The sequence below is a fragment of the Rhinoderma darwinii genome, chromosome 7 (assembly GCF_050947455.1).
Source record: "Rhinoderma darwinii isolate aRhiDar2 chromosome 7, aRhiDar2.hap1, whole genome shotgun sequence".
Lineage (NCBI taxonomy): Eukaryota > Metazoa > Chordata > Amphibia > Anura > Rhinodermatidae > Rhinoderma > Rhinoderma darwinii.
Window position 1 is genome coordinate 53,208,221 of NC_134693.1, and position 22,251 is coordinate 53,230,471.

General features: G+C 42.0%; 1 protein-coding gene across 2 annotated transcripts in view; it reads left to right on the plus strand.

The window, feature by feature from the left end:
* Positions 1–22,251, plus strand: part of OLFM3 (olfactomedin 3) — a 191,930-nt gene that overhangs the window by 128,354 nt on the left and 41,325 nt on the right. For both annotated transcript variants that reach the window (XM_075833371.1, XM_075833370.1), the window contains exon 2: positions 20,776–20,922. In XM_075833371.1, coding sequence (XP_075689486.1) covers positions 20,776–20,922 — 147 coding nt within the window. The remainder of the gene's footprint in view (positions 1–20,775; positions 20,923–22,251) is intronic.

Here is a 22,251-nt window from a genome sequence, read left to right on the forward strand (position 1 = left end):
GTTAGATGTGTTGTGTTTTGCACAGCAGTCTTCTACTGCCACAGATTCTCAATTGGATAGAGGTCTGGGCTTTGACTCGGTGATTTCAAGGCACTGTAGCTGCTTATTTAGGCATTAAATGTAATCGATAAGTCTAGTAGCAGTGATAAATTACCTCTAAACAGATAGATGATATGGATCACTAGCAAACCTTGCTTTTCTACTGTTATATTAATATCAAACAAATGTTGAGAATGTAAATTTTTAGATGAAGATATAGCTTTGAATATTAACCCCTTAGTGACCAGCCCATTTTAGGCCCTAATGACCAAGCTATTTTATTCGTTTTTCTATAGTCGCATTCAAAGAGCTATAACCTTTTTATTTTTTCGTCTACATAGCTGTATGAGGACTTGTTTTTTGTGGGATTAGTTGTGCTTTTTAATAGCACCATTTTTGGGTACATATAATTTTTATATTAACTTTTATTAACCTTTTTGGGGGGGATTATAAAAAAAACCTGAAATTCCGCCATTGTTCTATGCGTTTTTAAATTGACGCCGTTCACTGTGCGACGTAAATAACATGTTATCTTTATTCTATGGGTCGGTACGATTACGGCGATACCACATATGTAAAGGTTTTTTTATGTTTTACGACTTTTGCACAATAAAAACACTTTTGAACTAAAATTACTTGTTTTTGCATCGTCGCTTTCCAAGAGCTGTAATTTTTTTCTTTTTCGATCAATGTAGTGATTTTTTGGGCTTTTTTTCTGCGGGACAAGACGTAGTTTTGAATGGTACTGTTTTGGGGTGCATGGGACTTATTGATTCATTTTTATTATTACTTTTTTGGGGGACAATGGAAAAAAATTGCAATTTCGCCATGGTTTTTTGCGTTTTTTTTTTACGGTGCTCACTTTGCGGTTTAAATTACATATTAACTTTATTAATGGAGTCATTACGGTCGTGGCGATACCACATATGTGTACTTTTTTTTTTTTTTACACTTTTACTAAATAAAACCACTTTTTATGGAAAAAAATGGTTTTATTTATTTTTTTACTGTACTTTTTATTAATAATCTTTATTTCACTTTGATGACTTATTTTAGTAGACCAGAGCATTATTGCCTGTCAGTGTAAATCTGACAGGCAATCTCTTAGGACGTGCCTCCGGCGCGTCCTAACAGGCATATGTCCAGGGCAGACCTGGGGGCTTTTATCAAGCCCCCGGCTGCCATGACACCCCATCGGAGACCCGCGATTGCATTCGCGGGCCGCCGATGGGTGACAGAGGGAGCTCCCTCCCTTTGTAAACAAAGTTAAATGCCGCGGTCGCTATTGACGGCGGCATTTAACGGGTTAAACGGCCGCGATCGAAGTAAACTTCGATCGCGGGCGTTGGAGCAGGAGCTCAGCTGTCATCAGACAGCAGAGCCCCGGCTCCTGCCTGCACGGGAGACCCGTGCAGGACTTAGACTAGGCTGACGTGAAAAGGCGTCAGCCTAGCCTAAAGCCCATTAGTGACCGACGTAAAAAGGCGTATTAGTGGTCACTAAGGGGTCAACTGGTTGCTATATTCGTCCTGAGCGGTGGGTGCTCAGTACATTAGGATGAGTATTGTCGTCCTGTGCGACAGCCAGTGTATGTGTGGCATGATGAGCTGCAGCCCCTCTCTAACGGCGTAGAGAAAAGAAATGGCGGAATCCCTGTGGCCATACCTGGTATCAGAGGCGTAGCTAGGTTGTCCAGCACCCGGGGCAATGATTCAGTTTGGCGCCCCCCCCCCCAACCTCTTTCCCGACATCTCCTTTCCCCTTGCCGTGTTTGTTTTCTCTACCAATCGACGTGTCATTGCTTTTTATGTAACACATTTGTACACCTTACAAGCAATATGGTTCTATACACAACACCAGAACCAAGCTCAGTACATAAATACAACACCAGCACAAATACAGCTCAATTTAGTGCAACCCCTGCTGTATGGGTGTGTACGGCATAAAACTACCGCTCCCAGTATGGCCCGAACAATGGTAAGGATATGCTGGGAGTTGCTGTTTCACAAAAATAAATCCTATCATTATCATCTCGCTGCAGATCATACAGTGACTACAGTACTGATTAGAGGCAGAATAAACATTTACATTAAGTGACTTACCGGTGACGTCTCAGATTCTAGTTCTTTTTCTCCATCCGGTCCAGACCTCTATGATGAATTCTCCCGGTCACAGCCCATTTCTGCAGTTTGCCGCTCGCATGTCTTCAGCTTCTCACTTTACCAACATTTCTGCACCTATAAATAAATATAAAGTTATCATTATACCACACACTACACCCCTAAATATAATAGTGCCATACACTGCACCTCTAATTATAATAGCACCATACACCGTGTCCCACACACACACACACCATGCCCCCTATAGATAGTGCCTGCCATAGAGCCCCCTGTAGATAGTGCCCCCATATAGCCCACCCCTGTATATAGTGTCCCACAAATAACTCCCCCTATAGTGCTCTACAGATAGCCCACCCCTGTATATAGCCCCCTGTAGATATAGCCCAGACATGTATATAGTGCTCCACGTATAGCCCAACCCTGTATATAGCCCCCTGTAGATATAGCCCAACCCTGTATATAGTGCTCTACAGATATCCCACCCCTGTATATAGCCCCCTGTAGATATAGCCCACCCCTGTATATAGTGTTCCACATATAGCCCACCCCTGTATATAGCCCCCCTGTACATATAGTCCACCCCTGTATATAGTGCTCCACTAGATAGTCCACCCCTGTATATAGTGCTCCACAGATAGCCCACCTATGTATATAGCCCCCCTGTACATATAGTCCACCCCTGTATATAGTGCTCCACTAGATAGTCCGTCCCTTGGTTGAACTGGATGGACACGTGTCTTTTTTCAGCCGTACTAACTATGTAACTATGTATATAGTGCTCCACAGATAGCCCACCCCTGTATATACTATATAGAGGGGTGGGCTATCTGTGGAGCACTATATACAGGGGTTGACTATATGTACAAGGGGGCTATATACAGGGGTGGGCTTTCTGTGGAGCACTATAGGGGGAGATATTTGTGGGATACTATATACAGGGGTGGGCTATATCTACAGGGGGACTATATCTACAGGGGGACTATATCTACAGGGGTGGGCTATATACAGGGGTGGGCTATATACAGGGGTGAAGAAAAAGTGTCCCCCCGTAGATAAAGTCGTCCCCCCTGTAGATACAGCCGCACACTTTTATTACAATTAAAAAAAACAAACAAAAAACAATTCAAACTCACCTTATTCCTGCTCCCACGCCGTCCGGCAGCCATGGAGACCTGCTCTCTTCTGCGCAGGTCTCCTGGGGGTTGAATGCAGTGTCTATGAAAGGCGCTGATTGGCTGGGCAGGATGACTTTCCCTGTCAGTCGGTCAGCGCCTTTCATCGACGGAAGCGACACTGGTACAAAAGGTACCAGTTGCTTAATTCGTGGAAAGGTGCTGAATGGCCGGGCACGGAACTTGCCCGGTCATTCATTGCGTCTAATTATACCTGTGTCATTGCGACACAGGTACAATTATAGTGCAGGAGGAGGTGGTGCTGGCGCCCCCCTCTAAGCTCCCCCCCCCCCCTAGCTACACCCCTGCCTGGTATAGGTAGACAGCCCAGGTTCCACGGAAGGACCCCAGATCTGTCTGACCATATTTCCTGTTGTTAGGACATACTTAGGTATGCCCTAACAACTGACACTGTACAATCAATACACAGGCTAATGTACTGGCATATAGATATATTCCAGTACATTAAAGTTAAATAATTAAAATCAAAATGAAAAATCCCTCAATGGGATTTAAAAAAAAGTAATGTTAAATAAAAAAAAAATAGTAAAAAAAACCACATAAAAATAAAATTTTTTTTTACAATAAATAAACTTTTCAAAATATATGTCCCAAAACATAAAAATAATATACACATATCAGCGACTGCCAAGGACCCTGAGGAGAAGATAGAGGCAGCTTTCACTGCTTCTATCTTCTCAGATCTATTGTACACGGTGCTCAATGAGCGCTGTATATAGAATAGAGGCTGCAGCAGTGGTCCTGGTGATCATGTGACTGGTCACATGATCACTGGGATGCCATTAGTGGCAGGCTGCTGCTGGGTCTAACATGACCCAGCACAGCCCTATCAGTGACAAGAGTCACTATAAGAGGGCTGATTTCCCATGTAACTGGGGCTGTTGCAATGCACTATACAATCCCAGTGCCCAGTCTGACCAATAAAGTCGGTCTCCGGTCATTTAACCCCTTAGATCTTGCAGTCAATAGCGACCGTGGCATTATAAGGTGTTTGACAGATGCTCTCACGGGGGTCCAATGCTTTACTATGGAAGTCAGTGGCCTAACAAAGGCCCTTAGGTCTATCTTAAGCATCTGCCTATTAGGCCATGCCAGAGGCATGCTTTGAAATACTATATCAAACTATTTCTAATGTAAGTCCTCTAAGGGGACAAAAAAAAGTAGAATTATTTTCTATAAAGTTTTCTTAAGAAAAAAAAGCCCACCCTCTAAAAATTTTTAAAAGACCCACTTTTTTCATTATTACGGTTTCCAAAATAGTTCACAACATAAAAAAATACATATGTGGCATTGCCAATTGCAACAACCCATATAATAATAATAGTAATAAGAATAATAATAATAATAATATAATAATATGCGCTAGTGTGTGTGTGTGTGTGGGGGGGGGGGGGGGTGACACAATAAACAATGCCAGAATTGCTGCTTTTGAAAAAAAAAAAAAAAGATTATAAAAATGAATCAATAAATTATACCTAACCCAATATAGTGCCAGTAAAAACCTCAACTCTTCCCTCAAAAATAAGCCCTCATATAAAGGTTGATCAAAAAAATTCAAAGTTATGAATCTCGCAATGCAGCAACCTAAAAATTACTAAAACATGCAAAAACCAATACTTATTTGGTATCGAATTTAGCTAACTTGCTACCTGCTACTTATACACCTTGTTAAACAGCGTGATGAAAAAAAAACACAAAAAAGAAAATGGCGGTATTTCAGATATTTTTGCATTCCACCATTCCAAAGAAGAAATTAGAAAAGCTAAACAATAATTTATATGTACCCCAAAATGGTGCCATTGAAAAATACAATTCGTCCAGCAAAAACAAGCTACAAAAAAAAAAACATACAGCTACATCAATAGAAATATAGGCGTTATGGCTCTTGAGATGCGACAATGAAAAAACAAAAAATATTGCTTGGTCCTTAAATGGCCACTAACTTATCAAACAACTTACCCTAATCTAATAGTATACCTGATATAGATCAACTTTGTAATTTACTTACTGTTAAAATTTTGACGTTTTATCCATGCAAATTTTGGGTCAAGTTACTGCCACTAGGAGTCTCCTATCTTGTTATCTGCTGTCCACCCTTGTTGCCAAGCAAAATCCATCTCTAGTTACAGAACAAAAGAGACAAACTGGAGGAAATGGGTGTGTGTCTCTTCACAGCCTGCCCATAGAAGTATATGGAGAAGGAAGTAGCGTAGCTCAGCTGTTTCCGTAACTCCCGACCACCTAAGCCAGGAAGTGGCTGGGAGGCAGTGGGAGCCGAGTAAGCTAGAACGGGGTTTAGATGGTCCTGTTCTAGAGATAGGTGTAGGTCACAGAGGTGGGACCCGCATCTATCGGACATTTATGGCATATCCTGTTGATATGTCAAAAATGTCCAAGATGGGAAGACCCCTTTAGTATTGCACATGTTTTGGACCTTAAAGCATACCTAACTTTTCAGGTGACTTTTCAGAATAAGTTGTGATATGTGTGTAATGGAGGAATAACACTCGTTCTGGTGATTATATGACTGGTATTCTTCACTTTTTAGCAATTTTGCCCTCTGCAAGCTTTCTTTCTAATTCTCAGTTGTCCCTGAACTAGTGGGTGGAGAATAATGGCAGAAGCAGCAGCATCATGGAGGAGATTGTACAGCAGTTATCATCAGAGAGTCAAGGCTACGGTTATAAATGGAGGCCGTAATGAAAAAATGTACATGGCCTTTAAAAGCTATAATGTGCTAGTTGTATCTATTGAGCTAATATGTATAACTGTTTATACACAAATTCATTATGAAACTGCACATAGAACCTCTATGTATTTTGTTCAGTTTCGCACACTCCTATTTAGTGTACAGATTTAAATTCTGAAGACAAAAGTAGCTGGAAGGATCACAGCGAACTTGTTGAATGAAGGTTTATGGTGTTGTTTTTCTAAGGTCAGTAAAGCCTTTTAGGCACAACAACATGACTTTACCTTGTGTCAGAATTCAGCCAACTCTTTCAAAATAATATTTCATCCACTCAGATGCAATCGCTGCCTATAAATGTGAAGACTGTTAAAAACATTAAAATGTAACATCTGCAATGTATCACTACTGCCATCACAATATGCTCAAGCTACAAGTAAAACACTAAACGGCTGAATTTTGAAGCTAGACTGTGGCATAGACAGTGGCATTAACGAATGGAAAAAAATGTGTTTTCCCTTCGTTTCCCATTTTTATCTGTCATGCCCCTTTTGTCATGCACAAATCAAGGCACAAACATGAAAGCACAATTCAAAATCAGGTTCTGCAAAATATTTTTCCAGAAGCAATAGAAAAAAAACCTTAAAGTGTATATTTATCATTGATAAAAAAAATGTTTTTTTTAAAGAGGTAGGGACATTTTGTGCTCATTGACTTCTTGTATAGTGATCAGATCTCAGCTTTCTGATATAATGGTTTAAATCTCCTGCATAGACATGGAATAAAATTATTCATTCTGTTTGCCTGTAACCACCACTAGAGGGAGCTTAGGAGTTAACTCTATACAATCCATTCAGTGAGTTCAGTAATAAAACAGTATGCAAAAAACTCTCAAGCTACCATAATGGCGACTGCAGGCAAAATTTAATTTCATAACTCTTGTCTTTGAAGTGGGTTTACAGCGCTATACCACGAAAAAGTGCCATCATCGACAAATATATATTTAGAAATAAATCACCATGAAATGTTGGACCAAAAATGACTTGGTTTCAAGAGGTGGACTTTCTCTTTAAAGTATGTGTATCAACCTAAATATAATCTGTGGAAAGTTACATGATTTTGACTATCTAATTTTTTGTTAGATGGACAAAGAAGGGTGAAAGATCTTTTCACTATCTTTTATTTACACAACAAGAGCAAATAGAAAGTTTTTTTATCAGGACTGTGGGAATAAAATGTATTAATCAATGTGTAGGATGTTTAAGAAATTTACCTCACCTCGCTCCAATAATCTACTATAAAATGAGCTGCTTCCACTTCTCTGGGCTTAACATTCAAGAAAGTGGAGCTTGTTGGGATGCTTAAAGAGGCTCTGTCACCAGATTTTGCAACCCCTATATGCTATTGCAGCAAATAGGCGCTGCAATGTAGATTACAGTAACGTTTTTGTTTTTTTTTAAACGAGCATTTTTGGCCAAGTTATGTTTATTTTTGTATTTATGCAAATGAGGCTTGCAAAAGTACAACTGGGCGTGTTTAAAGTAAAAGTCCAACTGGGCGTGTATTATGTGCGTACATCGGGGCGTTTTTACTACTTTTACTAGCTCGGCGTTCTGACGAGAAGTATCATCCACTTCTCTTCAGAACGCCCAGCTTCTGGCAGTGCAGACACACAGCGTGTTCTCGAGAGATCACGCTGTGACGTCACTCACTTCCTGCCCCAGGTCCTGCATCGTGTCGGCCACATCGGCACCAGAGGCTACAGTTGATTCTGCAGCAGCATCAGCGTTTGCAGGTAAGTAGCTACATCGACTTACCTGCAAACGCCGATGCTGCTGCAGAATCAACTGTAGCCTCTGGTGCCGATGTGTCCTCGCTCGTCCGACACGATGCAGGACCTGGGGCAGGAAGTGAGTGACGTCACAGCGTGATCTCTCGAGAACACGCTGTGTGTCTGCACTGCCAGAATCTGGGCGTTCTGAAGAGAAGTGGATGATACTTCTATACACAACGCCCAGCTAGTAAAAGTAGTAAAAACGCCCCGATGTACGCACATAATACACGCCCAGTTGGACTTTTACTTTAAACACGCCCAGTTGTACTTTTGCAAGCCTCATTTGCATAAATAGAAAAATAAACATAACTTGGCCAAAAATGCTCGTTTAAAAAAAAAAAAAAACGTTACTGTAATCTACATTGCAGCGCCTATTTGCTGCAATAGCATATAGGGGTTGCAAAATCTGGTGACAGAGCCTCTTTAAGCATCCCAACCAGCTCCACTTTCTTGAATGTTAAGCCCAGAGAAGTGGAAGCAGCTCATTTTATAGTAGATTATTGGAGCGAGGTGAGGTAAATTTCTTAAACATCCTACACATTGATTAATACATTTTATTCCCACAGTCCTTATAAAAAAACTTTCTATTTGCTCTTGTTGTGTAAATAAAAGATAGTGAAAAGATCTTTCACCCTTCTTTGTCCATCTAACAAAAAATTAGATAGTCAAAATCATGTAACTTTCCACAGATTATATTTAGGTTGATACACATACTTTAAAGAGAAAGTCCACCTCTTGAAACCAAGTCATTTTTGGTCCAACATTTCATGGTGATTTATTTCTAAATATATATTTGTCGATGATGGCACTTTTTCGTGGTATAGCGCTGTAAACCCACTTCAAAGACAAGAGTTATGAAATTAAATTTTGCCTGCAGTCGCCATTATGGTAGCTTGAGACAAGCTCGATGGGCGTTATTTTTTACCAGATTCAACTTTTTGGTTACCTATAGGGCTGGGTCTAAAAATATTAAGGCTGATGCACTGTCGCGTAGCTTCATGGCCAGCCCTCCTTCGGAGGAAGATCCTGCTTGTATTTTGCCTCCAGGTATAATCATTTCCTCTATTGATTCTGATTTAGTCTCTGAAATTGCGGCTGATCAAGGTTCAGCTCCCGGGAACCTTCCTCAGAACAAGCTGTTTGTTCCCCTGCAATTCCGGCTAAGGGTACTTAGGGAAAATCATGACTCCGCACTATCTGGTCATCTAGGCATCCTGGGTACCAAGCACCTCATTGCCAGAAACTATTGGTGGCCTGGGTTGCTTAAAGACGTTAAGGCCTACGTCGCCGCTTGTAAGGTTTGTGCTAGGTCCAAGACTCCCAGGTCCCAACCAGCGGGCTTACTACATTCTTTGCCCATTCCCCAGAGACCTTGGACCCATATCTCCATGGATTTTATCACCGATTTGCCTCCATCTCAAGGCAAGTCGGTGGTGTGGGTTGTAGTAGACCGCTTCAGTAAGATGTGCCACTTTGTGCCCCTCAAAAAACTACCCAATGCTAAGACGTTAGCTACCTTGTTTGTCAAACACATCCTGCGTCTCCATGGGGTCCCTGTCAATATTGTTTCTGATAGAGGGGTACAATTTGTTTCATTGTTTTGGAGAGCCTTCTGTAAAAAGTTGGAGATTGATCTGTCCTTCTCCTCTGCCTTCCATCCTGAAACTAATGGCCAAACTGAGAGGACTAATCAGTCTCTAGAACAATATTTAAGGTGTTTTATCTCTGACTGTCAATATGATTGGGTATCATTCATTCCCCTCGCCGAATTTTCCCTTAATAACCGGGTCAGTAACTCGTCAGGGGTCTCCCCCTTTTTCTGTAATTTTGGGTTTAATCCACGGTTCTCCTCCGTTTCACCTGGTAGTTCCAACAATCCCGAGGTAGAGGTCGTTCATCGGGAACTGTGCACAGTCTGGGCCCAGGTTCAGAAGAACCTAGAGGCGTCCCAGAGCATATAAAAATCTCAGGCAGATAGAAGACATTCTGCTAACCCCTTGTTTATGGTCGGGGATCTGGTGTGGCTATCGTCTAAGAACTTGCGCCTTAAGGTCCCGTCCAAGAAGTTTGCTCCCCGGTTTATAGGGCCGTACAAGGTCATTGAAGTCCTCAATCCTGTCTCCTTCCGACTGGAGTTGCCCCCATCTTTTCGAGTACACGACGTGTTTCATGCCTCCCTCCTTAAACGCTGCTCCCCGTCCTTGGCTCCCTCGAGGAAACCTCCTGTCCCCGTTCTCACCCCTGAGGGGGTGGAATTCGAGGTGGCCAAGATTGTGGACAGCAAGATGGTCCAAGGCTCCCTCCAGTACCTGGTCCATTGGAGAGGATACGGGCCTGAGGAGAGGACTTGGGTACCTGCCCGGTATGTTCACGTTGGGGTATTGGTCAGGAGGTTCCACCTTCGTTTCCCCAATAAACCAGGTCCACCTAGAAAGGGTCCGGTGGCCCCTCATAAAAGGGGGGGTACTGTAAAGGATCTGCCAGGCACAGCTTCTGTGTCAACGCCCATAGGTAATCAGTCTGCACCTGCTTCTATGTCTGTGAGACTGACTCCATCTTCCACCACTCAGGATGGCAGGCTTAGGAGTGGGAGAGCCTATCACATCCTGGCCAGATGGAGCTAGCTCCCGCCCTCTGTCTATTTATACCTGCCTTTCCTGTTCCTCCTTGCTTGTGATTCTTCTCGTTTGGTTTCCTGGCCCTGCTGCAGCTTCTGAACTATTTGACCCTGCTTCATACTGACCCTGGCTTACTGACTACTCTCCTGCTCTGCGTTTGGTACCTCGTACACTCTTGGTTTGACTCGGCTTGTTCACTACTCTCCTGCTCTGCGTTTTGTACCTCGTACACTCCTGGTTTGACTCGGTTCGTTCACCATTCTTGTTGCTCACGGTGTTGCCGTGGGCAACTGCCCTATTTCCCTTAGCTTCTGTGTACCCTTGTCTGTTTGTCTGTCTTGCACTTACTGAGCGTAGGGACCGTCGCCCAGTTTTCCCCCAGTCGCCTAGGGCGGGTCGTTGCAAGTAGGCAGGGACTGAGTGGCGGGTAGATTAGGGCTCACTTGTCTGTTTCCCTACCCCCATCATAACAGTCTGATTTGCAATTTTTCTAATCTGTTAGCTCAATTCCACCCTTGACTATCAGCATGGAGATATATGTTTTCAATGTGAGCCGTCTTTAGTATTATCGCTGTGTACGGCTAACAACGGAAAGCTCCGTGCTGATAGTCAAGGTTGGAAGGGATCTCACAGATAAGGAAAGCAGGAGGAAAGGGAACGATTGCAAACTGGACATAAAGCTACTGTGTATTAGCTGTAACAGAGAAGGGGCTGGTTTATCTAATGAACTGAGCCAGGCAGTCAGTCCCTTCATCACATTACCAACACAATGAGAGGTGGGGAGCTCCCTGCATTCTGAGGCTGTGTTGGCACGTCATAGCTAAGGGAAGAAGCTCCACTTCCGGGACCACATCACAGGGGAGGGAAATCTGGACATCCTTGCAGGTTCGAAAGTGAAAGTATATAAGTAAGTGTCTCCATTTTACACTTCCTAACCAATCACAAACATTTTCTGTCATATTTAAGGTTCAGGAAGAGTGATGTAACATGCCACCCAGGTCCCAATCCTGCGGCTGACGCTACGCAAAGAAATCAGAGGAAAGTCATGGCATTTTGTTTTCATGGTAAACCACAGCTCTGGACAGACTGCCAAGCAGAGGGAATGTCATAAAGGGTCACGTCAGTCTGTGGCTGACATTGCCCTCTCCTTAAAGATGGGCCTCCAGACGCACAGACCTACAAGACCATGATGAGAAGTATGAAATTCCAGAATAATTTTGTAGCATGAATATTGTGAAAAGGCTCCCACGAATTCTCCTCAAACCCAAAACTTTTCCACGCAATCAGATTTTGCAGAATTTTCTCCACCTCACTTTTTGGTTAACAAGGACAAAGGGTCTGGGAGTGGAGGACTCCTTGGCAAAATCAAAACATGAAGTGATTTTAACAGTGACGTGTGAAAAACTGGATTGCTGGACAAGAAGGATGTCAGTTAAAGCTTGAAAGCTACCAGATTGATTTTTTTTGATGATATTGCAAGGTCCAATGTATTTCTGTGCCAGTTTCTTGGATACAGAGAAAAATGAAGGTAAAGTCTGGATATCTACTCCTTTTCGGCTATGTGAAATTTAGGAGAATAGTGTCTATTTTAAACTGCAGAAAATATGTGATGTTCCTGGGCCTATTTGAGGAATTGCTGGAGACCAATCATGTCATATTTAAAAAAATTTGCTTTTCTTGGACACAGATCTCTTATGGTAGGTTGATAATTACAGTGGGATGGAAACAGTAATTGTAAAAAGAATGGAGTTTGGTTGATGGATGAGTAAAACATAAAACGATAAGAAAATACTGCCAAGGGAAAAACTGGCAGACACTTGTCGGACGAAATGGAAGAAAAGCATCAGCGATATCGTTCCAGGGTTTTTGTTTTTTTCTTTCCGTCTGTTCATTGGTTTGTGGTTGAAATTTGGTGGACAAGGAAAGTTTGATTAGAGCTTGGCAAAAAACTCTGTGATCCAGGATGATCTTGTCAGAAACACAAGTAAGTTCACAATTGCCCTAATAAAGATCTGAGAAGTTTGAACAGCTGATGGGAGATCCTTCAGAGGAGTGAAAGGAGTCGCTTTAGTGAACTGGTCAACAACCACAAAAATCACAGAGTGTTCTTGAACAGCTGGCAGATTCGTGCTGAAATCCATAGAAATTGAGCTTCATGGTTTCAAAGGAACTGGTAGAGTTTGGAGAAGCCCAACCGCTCTGTTATGGGAAGACTTGTTTTGGGCATAGACTGAAAAGGACCTTATGAATGATCTATAGTCAATGACTAAAGAAGGCCACCAAAGGTTCTGTGGACTAGTTTGGTTATCTCATTAATTACCCCATGGCCAGTTATGCATTTGACCGACTATAGATCGTTTCATATTTAAAGGAACAAAGATTTGGTTTTGGAAGAAAAGAAGACTATCCTTCATTATCTTGATTGCCTATCTCCATGGTGGACTGTGAGGAAGTGAACCTTAAGAAGGGTTATTTGATCGGGAAAGGTAGCAAGGAAGTTCTTCTCCTGCAAGGTTGGAACATCAGCATGAGAGACTGTGCCAGCAGAGTGTAAATGGGATAAGGCATTAGCCTTGCCATCAAAGACGGTACATCATATGCAATGAGAATTTTGAAAACAAGAGAGCCCACTGGGCCAGCCGAGGTTTTAACCGTTTAGCAGTTCTTAGGTATTCTAAATTCTTGTGCTGCGTGTAGATTATAAAAGGGTTAACTGCTCCTTCCAACATATACCACCTTTCTTCCAATGCCAGTTCAATAGCTAATAATTTCCGATAAGAGACATCATAATTTCACTCAGCTGGAAGAAGTTTTTACTAGAAGCAGACAATAGGATGGGTAAGGCATTCTGGTCCCACTCTCTGGGAATAAATGGCTCCCAAAGCTAGTTCACAGACATTAACTTCGACAATTAATGGGAGACATGGATCTGGGTGGATGAGCACTGGAGCAGAAGTAAACCTGTGTTTGAGATCTTTAAATGCTTCTTAAGTAGGTTGGGACCGAAAAAATTAGACTTTGGAGCTGGTCATAGTGGTCAGTAGCTGAACACTAGCGGAGAAATTGGGAATAAACTTTGTTTAGAAGTTAGCGATACCACAACATTTTTAAACTTCCTTTTGACTGGATGAAATTGGCCATTGCTGCACGCTGCCTCCTTCACTGGATCCATCTACATCACCTGAGTGTAAAGAATGAAACCAAGGAACTCCACTGTGTCTTTATGAAACTCACATTTTTCAGGCTTAGCGAATAGGCCATGAATCTGTAGCCAGTTAAGAACTTTCTTCATATGTATCCGTGGTTCATCTAACATGAGTATGTGGTCTAGATAAATAATAAGGAAAATGTCGAGAGAATCTTGGAAAATCTAATTAACAAAATTCTGAAAAATATCAGGTGCATTACAGAGCTCAAAAAACATTTCCAGGTATTCTAAATGTTTATAAGCACCGCTCTGGAAGTTTAGAGAAAATCCTGGCGGATCTTAGTCTTTGAAGGTGTTTGAGAACTAGTGGAAGGGGATAGCAATGCTTGATAATTGTCACTAACCTGGCAGGGAGGCTAGGATTCAGAATTTCCAGCTTCTAGTAGCGGTTAAATGCAATGACGCGCAGATACTAACAGAATTCCCGTTTTTTTGTTTGTACTTTTCTGCGGGGAAGCTGCAGATCATGTCCCTTAAAAGAAGCGGCCTTGAACCATACAGATGTTACCACGGATGCAGTACACGATCAGGATACAGTAGCATGGTCCGGAATCGCCGAAGTCAGGGTCACAGGCACATATACAGAGGTCGGAGATACAAGCAGAAGTTGTTACACAGGAAGTCAGATAAGGTATTGTACAAGGCTGGAGCTAGGTAGAAATTACGTGATACTCTGGCACGTGTTGGTGCTCAGAGAGAGACTTATATGGGCTGTCCTATAGTTAGGCATCATGTGACATCAGGGGGAGTTTACCAGAATTGTAGGTAATGAATGCCATGTACTAGCCACTAGAGGGAGTTCCAGATTGTATTTTGCATTCCAGCCACCAGAGGGAGCACAAGGATGTATCCTCGCATTCCAGCCACAAGAGTGAGCTCCTGCCCCGTTGCTGAAACCGTCTGCCTAGGTAACCATGGACCGAGCATTGTTTTGTTCAATAATAATATTATTGAGCTCTCGATAGTCGCTACATGGTCGAAGTGAATGGTTGTTTTTTTCGGCAAAGAAAATCCTGTCTCCACAGGCGAAGTGAAAATCCAGATGAATCTTTTATCCAGATTCTCTTGTAAATATTTCCTAAAGGACTTTAATTCTGGTTCGGACAAGGGTAAAACTCAGCCAGAAGGAATCTTAGCCTTTGGGGAAAGATCAATTGGGCAATCATAGATCCAATTAGTCAGCCTTTTTTTCACAGAATACATCCAGGAATATATAGTACTCGCTTTCTGGATCAAACTGGGAGGAAATCACTGGGGAAGTAAACGTCTCATAAGGGTTTTGAACAGAGGTATAAATGGTCTCAGGAGGCAGATAGAAGAAGCGGCAATAGGAAAAGGGAAAGTAAATTGCTTTGCGGAACCAATTGATGACAGGGTTATAAGAAAATAAAATTGATACAATGAAATGAGTAGCAGGGGAGCATGGAGTGGTACTTCAGACAGAAGTAGAAGTAAGTTTACCTACACAAGGTAGCCTAGTAGAATATGTGCTCGGGAAGTGTCCGGTTGTTCACAATACAGATAGAGATGTGATTTCCGTTGCCCATGACGCTCCTCACTAGTCAAGTCAGGTTGAGTTAGACCAATCTACATTGGTTTAGGTTCAGTAGAAGTACGGACCTCAGGGGCTCTTGAGGAGGATGTTGAAGGGACAAACCATGTGGCCCGGGATTGGTTTCAAACGTTGTTGATGTGGCTCACTTAATTAGCGGTCGATCGGAACAAATGAATCAGACCTTCCAGGGACATTCATGCAAGCTAGTTCATCCTTGAGCTGGTTGCTTAGCCCCAGACTAAACTGGAACATGAGTGCAGTTTCCATAATGTAGTCTTCCACTGGCTTTGGACCCTGACATAGGGAGCTGTTGCTAGACTCGACCCCGTTCTGTGGGGTCATCATAGATCATAGCCATAGCATCCAGAGAAGCATTGAGATCCAAGAGTAAAGGACTATCCTGTTTAAGAAGTTTTTATGCCGGGAGAGAGATTCGCCGTCCAGCAAAGCAGCAATGGTGCCCAATTTAACATGGTTGCTCTGATAGAGGCTTTAGCGGAAAGGGCAAGCGGCAGCTGTAAATAAAATGTTGTAAGCACCTTCTGTCGCCTTAAAGTACCACTGGCTGGGGTTAAAGAGATGGTTTAGTGGCAGAGACCTCAGAATGCTGCAATCCCTGGACTTCTATTCATGGCTCCACATATTAGCTTTCCAATTTTTTTAAGCATAGCAGACATTGGAGCTGCCTGCTGTGTGAGTGCTTTACAACACAATATTAGGCAGGTTTTAATGTTATAGGTAAACTGTATATAATTAGATAAATTAAAAAATAAGTTCTCCTTAATATAGTAATAAAAGCTCTGGGCTGAGAGGACTTCAGCTGGGCACTCCACAGACAGCAGTGAGCAGTAAAAGTCTCATGAGATTTCAATAATCTGTCTCTTTCTTTGTGTACCTCTGTGACCAAGAGATTTACAGGATGTGCTCAAAGATGTAACACGTTTTAGGGCACTATTCTGTTCTGAATTCTGGAATTTAGGAAAGATGATGCAGGGACTTATCTATGTGTCCATGTTAATGAAGGAAAGGAACCACACAGAGCAAGAGATATATAGCAGGAGGTATACGTAGATCAATGCAACCCTTGTAACTCTGCTTCCGCAAGTCCATATCATGGGGACCAAATTATGCCACAATACAAATTTTATAGCACAGACATATACAACTTATGAACAATATGATACATTTATTAATTCATATCTATTGATCAGTTAATTTAGGGCTATTTAGGTTGTGTTACAAGTAAACATATTTCTGTACTTTTATTTTTGGTTAAGACTAAATAACAACATAGAAGTGTAGACCAATGAATGATTCATCTTAAGGATGTTTACATTAAAATAGCCATCCTGAGGGAGACGGCCAGGAATGATTGAATCCCTGAGGCCTCTTTTGGTTGACAGTTAGGCATTGGTTCCATTCATGTTGACTTCGAATATGGCTTGAGACTAAAAAAATGTGGCTTACTTTGTCATTGTGCTACTATTATACCACAAATAAACTACTTTGTTCTGTTTTATTGTTTTTTTATTTTATTTTATTTTTTCGTACTATGCAGATTATATCTTCGGCTTTTTGTCTTACACTTATTCTGTATTGTTCGGTTCGTATTTTGTAGGAGCTGCTTTAAACAGGGGCGTAGCTAGGGGGGGCAAGCGGGGCATGTGCCCCGGGCGCAGATCAGAGGGGGGCGCCAGCGCCCCCTCCTCCTGCACTATAATTGTACCTGTGTCGCAAGGACACAGGTACAATTAGAAGCAATGAATGACCAGGCACGTTCCGTGCCCGGCCATTCAGCGCCTCTCCACGAATGAAGCGACTGGTACCTTTTGTACCAGTGACGCTTCCGTCGATGAAAGGCGCTGACTGACTGGCAGGGAAAGTCATCCTGCCCAGCCAATCAGCGCCTTTCATAGACGCCGCGTTCAACCCCCTGGAGACCTGCGCAGAAGAGAGCAGGTCTCCATGGCTGCCGGACGGCGTGGGAGCGGGAATAAGGTGAGTTTGAAATTTATTTATTTTTTAATTGTAATAGACGTGTGGCTGTATCTACGGGGGGTGTCTATCTACAGGGGGACTATATCTACAGGGCTGGGCTATATACAGGGGGACTATATTTACAGGGCTGGGCTATATACAGGGGGACTATATCTGCTGGGCTATATACAGGGGGACTATATCTACAGGGGGGCTATATACAGGGGGACTATATATACAGGGGGACTATATCTGCTGGGCTATATACAGGGGGACTATATCTACAGGGAGGCTATATACAGGGGGACTATATCTGCTGGGCTATATACAGGGGGACTATATCTGCTGGGCTATATACAGGGGGACTATATCTACAGGGGGGCTATATACAGGGGGACTATATCTACAGGGGGGCTATATACAGGGGGACTATATCTACAGGGGGACTATATCTACAGGGGGGCTATATACTGGAGTGGGCTGTCTATAGAGCACCATATACAGGGGTGGGCTATATAGTATATAGCCCCCCGTAGATGTAGCCCACCCCTGTATATGGTGCTCCATAGATAGCCCACCCCAGTATATAGTCACCCTGTAGATATATTCCCCCTGTATATAGCCCCCCTATGTATAGCCCACCCCTGTAGATATAGCCCCCCTGTGTATAGCCCACCCCTGTAGATATAGCCCCCCTGTGTATAGCCCAGCCCTGTAGATATGGTCCCCCTGTAGATATGGTCCCCCTGTAGATATGGTCCCCCTGTAGATATAGCCCACCACTGTAGATATAGCCCACCCCTGTATATAGTATCCCACAAATAGCTCCCCCTATAATGCTCCACAGAAAGCCCACCCCTGTATATAGCCCCCTTGTACATATAGTCCACCCCTGTATATAGTGCTCCAGAGATAGCCCACCCTTGTATATAGTATATACAGGGGTGGGCTATCTGTGGAGCACTATATACAGGGGTGGACTATCTAGTGAAGCACTATATACAGGGTGTACTATATGTACAAGGGGGGGCTATATACAGGGGTGGGCTATCTGTGAAAAACTATATGTGGAGCACTATATACAGGGGTGGGCTATATCTACAGGGGGGCTACATACATGGTTGGGCTATCTGTAGAGCTCTATATACAGGGGTGGGCTATATCTACAGGGGGCTATATACAGGGGTGGGCTATCTGTAGAGCACTATAGGGGGAGTTATTTGTGGGACACTATATACAGGGGTGGTCTATATGGGGGCACTATCTACAGGGGCTCTATGGCAGGCACTATCTACAGGGGGCTCTATGGCAGGCACTATCTACAGGGGGCACAGTGTGTGTGTGTGTGTGTGTGTGTGTGTGTGTGTGTGTGTGTATATGTGTGGGACATGGTGTATGGTGCTATTATAATTAGAGGTGCAGTGTATGGCGCTATTATATTTAGGGGCGTAGTGTGTGGTATAATGATAACTTTATATTTATTTATAGGTGCAGAAATGTTGGAAAAGTGAGAAGCTGAAGACATGTGAGCGGCAAACTGCAGAAATGGACCGGGAGAATTCATCATAGAGGTCTGGACCAAATGGAGAAAAATAATTAGAATCTGAGACGTCACCGGTGAGTCACTTAATGTAAATGTTCACTCTGCCTCTAATCAGCACTGTAGTCACTGTATGATCTGCAGCGAGATGATGGGTGGTATGATTATGATAGGATTTATTTTTTGTGAAACGGCATCTCCCAGCATATCCTTACCATTGTTCGGGCCATGCTGGGAGCTGTAGTTTTACGCCGTACACACCTATACAACAGGGGTTGCACTAAATTGAGCTGTATTTGTTCTGGGGCTGTATATATGGACTGAGCTTGGTTCTGGTGTTGTGTATAGAACCATATTGCTTGTGAAATGTACAAATAATTTTATGCTCGCGTTACATAAAAAGAAATGACACGTCGATTGGTAGAGAAAACAAACACGGCGAGGGGTAAGGAGATGTCGGGAAAGAGGTTGGGGGGGGCGCCAAACTGAATCTTTGCCCCGGGTGCTGGAGAACCTAGCTACGCCTCTGCTTTAAAGGACCTTTTCAATTCAATAAAAAGAAGATTTGATTTAAAAAAAAATAGCCATTCTGAATAATTAGTGTCACATACAAAGCAATAAGGAAGATGTAAAACTCCAAAAGATAATGGTGCTTTAGCAGGTCTTAGGAAAGGTATGTTAGATGGCTGCTGTGGACTTCTCCACTCTACTCATCCTAGACCTAGATCGTTTTGCTTTCTCTAAAGTAGGAAAAAGCTTTCAATCTTTTCTACCTTAATGGTATTGTGTGATTAAAATTTACTGCGTCTTTCACAACATTCTTAGTCTTTTTCATGCTTAAATGTCTTATTAACTCTTGGTGCATCTTACTGAGTAACCTCATACTCCTTGTCCATAACTTGCTGAAGATACACTTGACTTCTTGTAACAGTATGTTTATGGTCATAACTTGGCCAAAAATGCTCGTTTTAAAAAAAAAAAAAACGTTACTCTTATCTACATTGCAGCGCCGATCTGCTGCACTACAAGATAGGGGTTGCAAAATCTGGTGACAGAGCCTCTTTAAACTCCTAAGTACTCAGTATGTTTTCCATAGACTTTTAATAACTGCAGCGAGCTCGCAGCTCATTATTAATCTGGTGCTGACTCTAAAAAACACAATTGATAACCAGATGCTTTAATCAGCTACTGATTTTCATTAACCTCTTGCAGAACATTTTCTTTTTTTCTCAATGTCAAGCTCATTAAAACTGTTTATGACTTATTCCTTGTATCAGTCAATTAGATGGGTCAGATATTAAAATAATGTCACAGTCTTCCTCTTTATAAGTCTATTTTGAAAAGTCATGGTGATACATTGTATTTTTTTAATTTAGAAACACAACCTTGTACCTTATGACTATATTTACATTGGATTTGAGTTACTTTAAATATTAGGGAATTGCATAACTAGCAATTCCATGATGTATCATGGTTAGAATCCCTCTATTTATAAGCAGGAACAATCCCGAAGGGTTACATGTAAGTATAAGGAGCCATGAAGGATGTGTCAGCAAAATGTAGATGCTGTTTAAGTAGCATGTATTCTGTTTATGCAATACTGACAGATGCTGTTGTGATATCCATCAGCAATACATTGAAAGTAAATCTAAATATTGCTGCCAACTCGAAACTTAACCTTAGTCCCACCATAAAAAACATGATAATAGCCTAAAAAGTAAAAATAAAAACTTTAAAACCAATGACTTGGTCCGCAAGGAATCAAAGCATTATTATATGTAGTAAATCTTTATACCTTTTTGATTAGTAGTACACTTTCAATTACACAATTAGATCTAGAGTATTTTTGCTCAGGAAACATATAAACGATATCTAACACAGGAAAACTTAAAAATTAAACATATAGTAGAGTGTTCCTTTATTTATGTAAATTTTTACTTTCTCCTTAGTGCACTAAATATCGTTATGTATTATTTAACTTTATAACTTTCTTCTATTGCAGACACAAATAAGTCCCCGAGAAGGATGGCAGGTTTACAGCTCAGCTCAAGACCCTGACGGCCGCTGCATCTGTACAGTGGTGGCTCCAGAGCAAAACCTTTGTTCCAGAGATGCCAAAAGCAAACAGCTACGGCAACTTTTAGAAAAGGTCAGTGAGTACCATACTGTTGGTTACTAGAGAACATTGTGCATTGCATTTCATAGTCATATTCGTAAAATTAAGTGCAGTACATTATTCAGTGGTGAGCAATGACGTATGAGGCAGTTTCTTGTTGTTTGTTTATATGTATATATATATATATATATATATATATATATATATATATATATATATATATTTATAAGCATTGTGAGAAACTAGACATGGACCGCACAATCCACAATATATACATTGATCTGAGGCATAATTTATAAACATGAACATGAGGTTCTTTGTTAACATTTTCATCAAACTGTATAAGCCCACTTGCCACTTCACGGCGACCTCTTTAAAGTGGGTCCCTACTCTAACGGTTGCAGCACCGCATGAGGGCCACCGACACCGCAGCACCGCTCCTGCAGAGGGAGCAACCCATGGGCCCAAAAGCACCCATGCTATCATACCGTGCCAAGCCTCCTTGGCTCTGGGCCACGTCCTCCCACAAGTGCAGCACTACAGCAAAAGACGCCACCCCACAGCACCACAACATGCGAACAGATGGAATGAGCTCAACTTACCATGTGCCCCCAGTGGCCAACTGAGGTCACAAGCAAGAGCAGAAACACTTATGAGGTCATTCCTGAATTAAAAGCTTGTTTTTTTCAAAAGCGTGGAGTGCTGGTGCCAAGTAAAAAAAAATTCATCTTGATTGCTTTGTTTCAAATCCAATGTAGTGGTGGGGAGAGGCTAAATTATGAAAATTTGTTTCACTGTCCAAATAATTTTTGGGGTTGTGGTAGAAACCCCACAAATACGTAAATATAATGTATCACTTGTTATATGTACAATACTTCCTACAGACCATATATAATTTTGATATACCAACAGAGAATATATCTTGTTGACGTTTATCCCAGGATTGAATGGGAGTCCATCATGTGACATTCACAATCATGGCACAATGTCATTGGGTTGATCCAAACTTATGCTTCAATGTACCAAGTCCTAGTAATGATATGACATCCCTGGTGCCTCTACTAGTGGAGAATCTGCAGTTGCCAACAGCTGGGGAGCAACAAATGGCTCCAAAGCCACTTGTTGGGGAACACTTTTGTAGGGATGTCATATGCAGTATAGTCCTCATAAGTTACGTGTCTCATGGTTGGAACAATATTTGTTACATTTTCCTGTTTTTTTTTTTTACTAAGCCACAAAACCAATGTTGATGTACTATAACATTGTACTATAGTAGGGTATGTTCAGCAGGCTTTCTATTGAGTTTTTATCCCAGAAGAAAGAAGTTTCCAATATTTGCTCATACACATTGCTCTGTAGATA